The sequence below is a fragment of the Diceros bicornis genome, chromosome 25 (assembly GCF_020826845.1).
Source record: "Diceros bicornis minor isolate mBicDic1 chromosome 25, mDicBic1.mat.cur, whole genome shotgun sequence".
In the NCBI taxonomy this organism is placed as follows: Eukaryota; Metazoa; Chordata; class Mammalia; order Perissodactyla; family Rhinocerotidae; genus Diceros; species Diceros bicornis.
This window is the reverse complement of record NC_080764.1, coordinates 21,470,313-21,481,908: the sequence shown is the minus strand read 5'-3', so window position 1 is coordinate 21,481,908 and position 11,596 is coordinate 21,470,313. Positions and strand designations below refer to the sequence as shown.

The window sequence follows — 11,596 nt, the reverse complement described above, 5'->3', positions numbered from 1 at the left end:
AAACAAGCAATTTCACTTGTTTATAGCTTTTCTCCTGCCGTTTCCTTGTCCTTGCCTGATGAGCCATCGTGTACTTTCAAAACTGTAATATCGCCAGGAGAACGTCCCTGGTTCTTCACCTGCACACTGGCACCTGCGCAGTGCCTTTCAGCTCTGTGCATATCTCTGTTTTATTTTTTTATCTTTTCCTGTTTAATATTCCATACAATTTTATTTTATTTTTATGTCAATTTCCTAGACCCTTATGGAACAATTTAATCTTTGTATCCTGCCCCTTAGCAGGCTGTGGCACCCAAGAAATGTTTAGATGGCTGAAATGAACCCATTGGGTTGGGTCACCAATGACCAAATGACTTCGGCCACAGACCTGGGCTCAGAATCCCTAAGCTATACTTCAGAATCACCATGCTTGCAAGTGCCTCCTGAACACAAATCCCTTTTGCAGGGTTAGAAATGTATCGTCAGCATTATTCATCTTAGGTCATGGCTTCAAGCCTGGGCTAACCCTGATCCGTGAGAAGAGAAAGCGAAATCTATCTTCTAGACAACAAATTCTCCAAGTCTACTAGAAAGCAGAAGTGTGGGCAGCTCAAGGAGCCGTCCGGGCTCGGCTCCAGCTCAGTCCCACCCCGTCGCCCACTCGCCCCTACACACTCTTGATTTTCAGGTGGACACTATCCAGGTGGGTGCCGCATCGGTGCCCCGTGGCCTGGCGAACGTCACCTAACACTCTGTCCCCACCCCTGCAGCAGGAGCAGCAGCGGCAGCAACGTGGCGGGATGGGGTGGATGTCACCACACGGTGGCCACCCGCTCCCCCGCGACGCGCCGGCGGCGGCACCTTGGAGGGGAAGTCCTCAGGGTTCGAGGCCTGATACCCCGGAAACCCCGAGGGAAGGAGGGGCCAGAGGAGTTGATCCATTTCTCCGGAGTTGTGCAAGAGCAAGGCGGCTGGGCGGGCTGGGACGGCCAGGGCGGGCATCCCCGCCGGCGCACCCAGCGCAGCCCGCCGGCGCCGACCCTCCCACCCTGCAAAGTCCGAACCAAAAGCGAAAGGAGCCCGGCGGCTGCAGCCCAGTGGCCCCGGCGTCGCGTCCGCGGGAGGCCGCGCGCCTCCGAGCCGATCGGGCCACCGCTTTGTGACTTCACTCACTTCGCAACAAGCCCGGGCCGCCCGCGCCCCACCCACCCACCCCGCCCGCCGCCTCGTCGCCCGCTGCCTCGCTCCGCAATCCGCTCCCTCCCGCCCCGGCCGGGCCTGCCCCGCCGTCGCGGAGCCTCTGGTCCGGCCGCGCGTGGCCGTGCGCGGTGGCCACCGCCTGGCGGGCCAGCACGTGCGCGGCCTCCGCCCCCGGCAGCCCGGAGCAGCCCCGCGCCCCGGCCCCGCTGAGCGCAGCGCCCTCCCGGCGGCGGCACGATGCTGTGCTTCCTGCGGGGAATGGCCTTCGTCCCCTTCCTCCTAGTGACCTGGTCGTCCGCCGCCTTCATCATCTCCTACGTGGTCGCAGTGCTCTCCGGGCACGTCAACCCTTTCCTCCCCTACATCAGGTGAGGGGCAGGGTGGGCGGCAGGACCCGGGACCAGGCAGAAGCACCGCAGGGCAGCGCTGTGGATGCAGAGCGAAGGGGTCCAGACCCAGCTGGGGCGTCTTGTGGAAAAGACCGAGATCTGACAGCGAGGAGAGGGTGCTCCCGGCAGTCCCGGGATGTATAGGGAGGCAGGGGATACGCAGCTGAGCACTTCCTACTTTACTCTAAACACTGAACACCGAACAGAGCGGCATCAGAAAGGGATCAGGATAGAGTGCAGAACTTTCAGACTGGGTATGGGACAGAATCTCTGGAAGACGCTTCTTGTGCGATTTTGAAACAAGGATGGGTCCTGATGGATGCCACTTACTGAGTGTGAGAGGCAGATCCAGGTGTGTGCTAAAACAGCTCACGTTTCACGTCCGCTTCCCAACATCTTCGTGAAGTGGACGTATGGCTCATTTTTCATGTAAGGAAACAAAGTTTAAGCAGATGTTGAAATGTCACCCATGTGGGGCCAGGCCCCGTGGCGTAGCGGTTAAGTGCGTGCGCTCCGCACCTGGCGGCCTGGGTCCGGATCCCGGGGGCGCACCGCGGCACCGCTTGTGAGGGCATGCTGTGGCGGCGTCCCAAATAAAGTGGAGGAAGATAAGCACAGATGTTAGCCCAGGGCCAGTCTTCTTCAGCAAAAAGAGGAGGATTGGCATAGATGTTAGCTCAGGGCTGATCTTCCTCACAAAAATAAATAAATAAATGTTTTAAAAAAAGAGATGTCATCAATGTGACACTGACGTCACAGCTAGGAAATGCTGGGAGCAGAATTCACATCCAGATCTGTGCCATACCAAAAATACTACCTCTAGGTCTGTGGGAGTCTGGCTTAAGCTCTTCTGGATGGAGATGCCCAAGGTCCCTCTGGGTCCTGTTCCCCCAAAGTAAGACCCTCAAATTGTCAATACCTTGTGACCGCTCTTGTGTTGTCATTATACCATTTCATTTTTCATGAATTTTGGCCTCCTCCTGTCCTGAGCATCACTTCATCAGTGCCCAGGACACATGTCCTGATTCTCCTCATATGGCTCCCAGCTCTGTGCCTTGCCATGGCAATGGGCATTCTTTAAACATTAGAACGATCTATCCTTATCCAAGTGGTGTGACCCCTCTAAATTTGATCTGTATTGGTCGGTGAGAGAATAAAGTTGGTGACACCCAAGGTTTGTTACCACTTTGTGATTGTAGGGATTGTAGAGGCTGTAGGGCCTCTCCCTGCTGCAGCCATTCTGCTTAGTGAGCAACGTTCTCTAATGTTTTTTGTAGATAAGGAAGGGGAAACGAATGTGAGGCAAGAGGGGACTAGAGTTTAAAGATGCAAGGAAGAGAGCAATATGGAGAATAGTGCACAGAAGCAAGTCTATAGTAATGGTGGTGGTTTTGCCCACGCAAGAAGAGGAGTTCTGTGTATGAAGGAGATTTTCCCATCAGGCCTTGTGCTCCTGCAGACACCTGGGCTTGGTTTCTCATGACTCATCTCAGTCCAAAGTGCCATTGTCTTGCTTCTCTCAATTCTGAAGTGGGATAGATCTTCTTAGACTTGTGTAAAAAGGAAAAGCTTCTCTCCCTGTAATGCTTTTTATTGAGAAAATAGTAGCCATGTTTGTCCTGGATCTGAAGGTCAAGGGCAGATAATATTTGATACGCATTGGCCAGGTGGTCGGGGGCAGGGTTTGAGTCTTTGTAGAGGTGTCTGAGGTAGTCGTGATTAATGTCACCCCAAGGTGAACTTGAAATGGAAGACATTCAGAAATGCGGAAATGTGTTGACAAGATGAACCACTTGTGAGATGCTCAAATCACAGATATTCCAAGGAAAAAGTTTTAAATTTAGCAAGGAAAAGAAGCCTTCAGGAAGAGCAGAATTACAGGAGGAAAAGGCATGAGATTATCCTTTTGTTGCCAGGAACCGTCAGCTTACAAACAACAAGCACATATATTGCTTGCCCACATGTGTCTAGGGCTTGTTGATTGTCTGCTCTCTCTGCTTAGGGAGCAGCTGGAGCACTGGATTGCCTCTGCCTCTCCTAGAAAACTAAGTCATTGGGGTAGGGGCAAGATGTGGACAAGAACAAGGCATCAGGAAGTGATGAGAATAACGCCAGATTTATCCATTTGGCTCAGAAATGTTTGACCTTATCTCCTGTAACTCATCTCTGCTCTCAGTGCCTCCCTACACTCCTCCCACATCCCTCCAACCACACTGACCTTCTTCTTGTGTCTTGAACACGTCAGGCAGACCTCCTCCTCATGGCCTTTGCACCAGCTATTCCTCTGCCAGCATGCTCTTTCTCCAGGCTTTCTCCCTTACCTCCTCCTTTGTTCAGATGATATCTCCAATGAGGCCTGTTCTCATCACCCTGCTTAAAATGTCACCCTAATGCTCCTGATCCACCATATCCAGTCTTCTTATTCACCATAGTGCCTGTCATCTTCTAACAAACCGTATGATTTACTTATTTGTGCCTTCCCTCACTGGAATGTAAGACCCACGAATGCTCTCAATACTTGTTGAATGAGTATTTCTTGGGCGCTCACAATAGGTATGGTTATCCTTCCCCTTGGGAAGGGCATATCACCTTTGGGGAAGGCTTGATAAAGTCATTGGTGGTTGGTCAGTGATTTGGACGTATTTAGGATGAGCCCCCTTTTTACGTGATGACATTATTCCACCAATCTGATGTTCTGATTTTTTTAACAACACTTTAAGAGCGATTGAGGAAGATCGGCCCTGAGATAACATCTGCCAATGCTCCTCTTTTTTTGCTGAGGAAGATTGGCCCTGGGCAAAAAACCATGCCCATCTTCCTCCACTGTATATGGGACGCCGCCACAACATGGCTTGACAAGTGGTGTGTTGGTGCATGCCCGGGATTCGAACAGCTGAACCCCAGGCTGCCGCAGCGGAGTAAGCCCACTTAACCGCTTGTGCCACCGGTCCAGGGCCAGGCCGGCCCTCACGATTACGTGTTAAATAAGAGCCAGAACCCGAGGAGGCTCTCTCTCAAGTATGACGTTCAAACTCATCTTCCTTATCAGATATTTTCTTGTAACATTGTTATTCATCAGTATATTGGATGAATGGGCAAATAGCTCTTAGACATATGGAAAGATGCTCAACCTCATGAATGGAATAAAAATTCAAATTCAAACTCACTGATGCTATTTTTCATCTCCTGGGTTGGCAGAAACCCAAATGTTTGATAATACACTCTGTTACTGAGACTTGGAGGAAACAGGCTTTCGTATGTTACTGGTGGGAATGTAAATTAATTTAATCTCTATGGAGCGACTTTGGCATTGTCTATTAAAATGACAAAAATATATATCTACAAGGTTACTCATGGCCTTTCTTTTAATAACAAAAGGTTGGAAACAATACAAATGTCCATCAGGAGAGGACTGGCTAAATAAATATGGTTTATCCAAAGAATACCTCGAAAGAAAGTTCTCTATACATAGAATATTCTCTTTTAATACATTGATATGGAAAAATCTTCGATACGTTGTTACATGGAAAAAAGCAAAATGTAGAACAAAATATGCTACCATTAGCAGGGATGAGAGGATGGAGGGGGAAATAGTATACCTTTGTATTTGCTTGCATAAAGAAACCAATAGAAGTGGTTTATCTCTGTATGAGGGAAGGAGGAGGCCATGGTTAGCCAGACCATAGCAGATGGGAAATAAGGGTGGGCATAAGACTTTCCCTGCCATACTTTTTTAATATTAATCTTTTTATTTTGAGATAATTGTAGATCTACACACAGTTATAAAAAAAATAATAAAGATCCCATGTATCTCTTACTCAGTTTCTCCCAAAGGCAACATCTTGCAAACTGGATATACTTTTCGTGTACACTTATTTTTCAGCCAAATGGATGGGTTTCCTATCAGAAAATTAAATTAGAAACATAGGATTCAAACAGCCACTAAATTTAACGAGTTGGAATATCATAGTGTGATGTTTCTGTATTATGAAACCATTAACGGAAGAATGTCAAAACTAAGGACAAATAAAATTTAACCTCAAAGGATTAGTTTCTATTTTTACAAAGCCACATCCACATTCTTGAGCACAATCGTGCTTAATTTGTTATAGTTTTTTATATTTCCTCTGTGACCAAATCCCTCAGGATATCTTGAATCAACTTTACGTATCAACTCCTCCCAGCTGATCAGCCATTCTCTTTTATGTCTTCTTCTTTGACTTGTGTCTCATGCTTCCAGAATATTCTGTGTCTCTTTACTTTTAAAGCTTTGCCAATTATGCATCCTGGTTGCTTTTTATTATTAGCCTCGTCTCACTTTTTGTGCAAGTACTGTTTGCTGGATAGATTGTAGTCTTTGGCCGCTTTTATTGTTTCTCCTCATGACCACAAACCCTGCTCAGTGTTTGGTGGCAGAAAACTGGGTCACCTAGAATTAAGCCACCTTTAAAGGAGGACCAAAATGCTGTAGTAAACAAAATAAAAGAGGTTGGGTCTCTAACTCCAAAAATGGATCTAAAAATTAGGGAAATTATTTTATCTTTCATTTAGTTAACATCACAACATTTAGGTTATAATTACAATTATGTGCTAATTCTTATAATGAACACTCCTTAAAATGAACAAAACAAAATGAAAAGACAAAATCTTTACAATGAACAAAAAGCTTAAAATCATTCAGGTGCTGACTTTTTTTTTTTTTTTTTGGTGATGAAGATCGGCCCTGAGCTAACATCTGCCAATCCTCCTCTTTTTGCTGAGGAAGACTGGCCCTGGACTAACATCCATGCCCATCTTCCTCCACTTTATATGGGACGCCGCCACAGCATGGCTTGACAGGCGGTGCATTGGTGTGCACCCGGGATCCAAACCGGTGAACCCTGGGCCGCCGCAGTGGAGCGCACGCACCCAACCGCTTGCACCACCGGGCTGACCCCCAGGTGCTGATTTTTTAAGGGAGGGTTACATACTTTTTCCAATACAGTTTTATGATTGCATGACTTAAAGTCCTTGATTTCACATTTGTATATTGAAGGAGGACATGAAGAGGCTCATTTTTGCAGAAATGTTTTATGACTTCAATTTTCCCAATGAGTGTTCTTAATCTGTGTGTAAGGATATTGATCTTGTTGGTCGTCTGTCTCTCACACAAAATATAAGTTCCATGAGGGTAGAGATTTAGGGTTTGTTCACTGCTGCATCTCCAGCATTTATGACAGTGCCAGACACATAGTAGGTGCTTAGTAAATATTGGTTGAATGCTGATGGAGATAATTTCCATCAGAGGGGCCTGTTTTGTTTATTATGCCTGTTCTATTAATCTTGTCAGCTTCTCTTCAATGGTTAACTGATTCTGCCAGTGTTCACTGTTCATTAACTCTGGTTGTGTTTCCAGCTGTTCTCCAACACCATTTCTATTGGCTTCATGAAATTCTCCATGTTTTACAAGATTTGTGTGGAGGATCAGAATTGACCACCTCAAAATATGTCTCTTTGCCTTGATTATTTTCAAGAACAAAAGACTCTGAAAGAAACTTTGACCTCCCCCCCAACTGCCTGAAAGAAATTTAGGATAAAAGGCCTATCCCAGGACAGGCCATCACCATAGATAACTCTGGGTATCTGTAGACTGGGAGGGTCCTTGCCAAGCCCATTCTTATCTACCAAACATGTGCCTTTCCACTTCCAGGTGAAGTGCCTTCCTCCCATTTGAAGTCCCAAACCACTACCCCCAACACCTTCCTTCGTCTTTAGCTGAAGATGATGTTTAAACTGGCAGCTTCAGCCATTCTGGCGAGTTGCTCAGTTTTTCTGGGTCTCTCCCATGTAGACATGTTATAAAGCCTTGTTTAATTTTCTCCTGTTATTCTGTCTCATGTCAATTTAATTCATAGCCCAGCCAGAAGGACCTAGAGTGAGTAGAGGAAATCTCTTCCTCCCCTATATTTGCAACCTCACTCTGTAGTCAATTTGACTTGTATTGTTGAATGTTTACAACATTTGATAATCATACTGAGAGGGAACATAGTGCGGTGGATAAGGGAACAGCTTTGTAGCAGAGAACTTTGGATAGAATTCAACTCCACTTTTTGCCCCACCTATAGGACTTTGGACTAACTGCTTGACTTCTCTTTGCTTCTCTATGGGTTAATAATTGCGTCTCCCTCATGAATTAACATATGAACTCCCTTAGGACTCATTAACACATTGATCTAAGAACAGAATAAGTTCTCTGTAAGCATTTTCTGTTAGTATTATCAAGGGACCAGTCCACATTCATCTGGATAAATGCCAGTGTTAAGTAGGAAAGGACATTTTGATCAAGGGCTAATTTTGTAAGTGATAGGTTTATTTGTGACTGTAGCAGAAGCTTTCTTAACCAGCCTCAACTTAACCAACTTTCTGGGTTAACCGATAATCTCATTCTCAGTGCTCTCATTCTCATTCTCTGAAAAATACAGTTGTCCCTTGCTATCCTCAAGAGATTGGTTCCAGGACCCCGTGGATACCAAAATCTGTGAATATTCAAGTCCTTTATATAAAATGGGACATCTCATGTCCCCTACACACATCTCATGTACTTTAAACCATCTCTAGGTTACTTATAATACCTAATACAATGTAAATGCCATGTAAATAGTTGTTATACTGTATTGTTTAGGGAATAATGACAAGAAAAAAAAATGTGTACATGTTCAGTACAGAGACAACCATCAGGCCTTTCAACCATGGTTGGTTGAATCCACGGATGCAGAACCACAGATACGGAAGGCTGACTGTTCACTGACTGAAGCCAGTGGTCCCTGAAAACCTCTTCCAACGGGGGCCACTCTCTGGGCTGCTTGCTGTCTTCCCTCACTTGTTTCTTTGTATGCTGTGTAGCAAACGCCAGATGTTTTTTTCCCCAAGTGTGTTTATGCCAGTTGTTTTTTTTTTATTAGAACTGTGTGATTTGACTCAATATACATATAAACTATTGATCTATGAGTGCAAAAAGAGAATTGTAACTTTTAAGAAAATTCAGTTGGCTGCTTTGGAAAGATTCAAAAGAGACAGTTGTCAAAAAATTACTGTCTATTTAGTAGTGGTTATGATAAATGTAAAGATTTACAAAACTGATTAAAAAAAACTGGGATTCTGCACTCAAATTGCTTCAAAAGTGTCTATAAGATTTTCCCTCCATTTTAAAGAAACCAAAACCGGAAATGAGATGATTCAGAGTAGATGTGGTTTATATGCCAGGAAGACATACAGTGGACTGGTACTCGTGTAGCTGCCTTGGCCTACATTAACAGGTAGGCAAATGAATGTGCGTACATTTGGACATTTGTGGTGTGTACCTATCCATATAGTTTTTAGTGACTTTCTGCTTAAACCAACTTTCTTGATTACTAACTACATTGAATTTCAGACAATGGTGACTTTTGCTTCCAACCATAACAGTGGAGGCCGGGATAATAAATAATCAGATAATGAAGTCTGATAATCAGATAATGATGTCTGTGTGTGTAGAGTCACATATTCTGGCATGACATTAATGACACCTCAGTCTACAGCTCAGTGATTATTGCCTCATAGTATCTCTAAGCCACAGTGTCGTAAGGACAAAAAGGCAGGTATGCCATTTAAAACTTTTAGCTAGAAAAGTATCATCTTTGAAATGATAATTTGTAGTTTAATATTTTCTTCAAGAAAGCAGTACCCAAATTAGTTAATTCTAAGAAAAACATAATAAGAAAATTGAAGATCTCAAAACTTTGCAGCTCAAAACTTAATTGAGGGAATGGATGCAGTGTTGCTTGGCTTCTAAGTCAATTGTAAATATGTAATTTCTCCTCTGTTTAATTTAAATTTCAAATATCAAATAAATTGTCATTTGATAATATAAAACTCTTTTTTTTCACTGAATTAAATAAAATTGTGAATGTTTTTCTTCTTCTTTTCTTATTCCTGCTTTTAAAAAGGCAGTAGAGTATTGCTCAAAAGAGTTGACTGATGCAGGTCTGATAACTTTTAAACACAACTTAAAAAAGAAGAGTGCTCCACTCAACAGTCCTCTTTACCTGACAGTAATTGTGTTTCAGTCCATCAGGAACATGCATTGTAGAGTTATTGTACGCCAAGAACAACTAATGGCTCCAGAAGGAACAGCTGATGTGAACCTGGTTATAGATATACAGTTGTAGATATACTATACTGTAAACTCACATGGAAATGATATGTAATCATAAAAAGAAACGTAATACAGCACAGCAAAGAAGAATTCCTAAGTTGCATCCATTGAAATTAGACAGCTCTGGATGCATGGCTTGGCTTCCCCATTTACCATCTATGTGACCTTGGGCAAGTTACTTTTCTAAGACTCAGTTTCCTCATCTTTAAGATGGTGATAATAAGTATTTTCCTTATGATGTTGTGAAGACCAAGTAAGATGTGCCTGGTCAAGTGTAAGTGCTGAGGAAATGTTCATTTTTTTTTTCTTTTGTAATATTAGCAGCTGTCATCCAAGCAGGGATGGTTTCTAGAGATTCGCCTCAAAATTTCCAGAATCTAACCTCTTTTCACCTCCCTCTTCACTACCACCCTGGTCTGAGTCACTGTCATCTCTTGACAAACTGCTAAAATGGCTTCCTCACGGTCTCCCTGGCCCACGCTTGCTCCTCTACAGTCGTTCCCCAACATCCTTTGAAAACACCAATCAACTTCTTTTTTTTTTTTTTAAAGAAAACCATTTTTCTTTTTAAGATTTTATTTATTTGTTTATTTCCCCCCAAAGCCCCAGTAGATAGTTGTATGTCATAGTTGCACATCCTTCTAGTTGCTGTATGTGGGACGCGGCCTCAGCATGGCCGGAGAAACGGTGCGTCGGTGCTCGCCTGGGATCGAACCTGGGCCGCCAGCAGCGGAGCGCACGCACTTAACCGCTAAGCCACGGGGCCGGCCCCACGGATCAACTTCTTATCACTTCCCTGCTTTCAGCCCTCAACAGCTTCCCGTCATGCTTAGGGCTGTCCGTGACCCCTCCCCAATATGCACATACACATCCTTGCTCACTCCCCTTCAGCCACATCTGTTTCCTTGCAGTTCTTCTAACATATTGCCACTTTAAGGCCTTTGACTTTGCTGTTCCCTCTGCTTGTAATTTTCCTGGCCCAAATATTCCACTTCATTGAGATCTCTGTTCAAGTACCCTTCCCAGATTACCCTGCCTCAAGTAGGTGGCTCACGTCTCTCTGTCCTCTTATCCAGCTTTCCTTTTCTTCACAGCGTTCATCACTCATTTGTACTGCCACCCACAAAAATATACGTTCCATGGAGGAGGGGCTTTTTTGCTTTTATTTACCACTGCATTCACTATGCCTCCAGAATTGCCTGTTACGTAGAAGGCAATTAGTAACTATGTGTTGAATCAATGAATCCTTGAACTTATTGTTAGGTATTAAGCTTTGAAGGCAGTGAATTATCTTTTCTTCTTTGTATCCCTATCACCTGGCGCAGTTCCCAACTCTTAGGAGGTGCTTAACAATTTTTAAAAAATGTTGTTGTATGAGTGAACAAAGAAGGAACTCAGATTGATAGAGAGAGGGCAAATCACATGTGGGTAGTGTGAGAAGCGAGCAATTTGTTTGCATTGATGAGTAGGAAATTCTTTTTAAGTTGAAAAATGGTTGATATAGCTATATGGTACCTCACCCTCTAGAATAATCATCATCAAGTGAAGCTACCAAAAAGTTAGCCCTAACAATTAAAAGTTCTAACAAAACATAAAGACTTTTTATTATTATCCGTATTCCTTCTAAATATTGTGAAGATAAAGGAAGTAATGGTCTCCTTCTACTGGTGCACTAAGTGTTTTTAGGTTCTATGTCCTGATTAATCTTCCAAGCCTTGGGTTTAGGATTTTAAGGCAATCTAATAAACCTTGATCTGGACACACAGATAGTTTTGCATCTTGTTAGCATCTTGGTCCCCCCAATGACTCCAGGCTTCGGAGTAATGGAATCACATGTATCCAATGATTTAAAGAA

At 44.0% G+C, this 11,596-nt stretch overlaps 1 protein-coding gene across 2 annotated transcripts in view; it reads left to right on the top strand.

Annotated features, from left to right (window-relative positions):
* Window positions 1-1,376: 1,376 nt before the first annotated feature.
* The window catches only part of DRAM1 (DNA damage regulated autophagy modulator 1), a 36,630-nt gene continuing 26,410 nt past the window's right edge, over window positions 1,377-11,596 (top strand). For both annotated transcript variants that reach the window (XR_009223946.1, XM_058568555.1), the window contains exon 1: window positions 1,377-1,547. Coding sequence is in view for 1 of the 2 variants with exons in the window: in XM_058568555.1 (XP_058424538.1) it covers window positions 1,417-1,547 (131 nt within the window). In the remaining variant the exon portion in view is untranslated. The remainder of the gene's footprint in view (window positions 1,548-11,596) is intronic.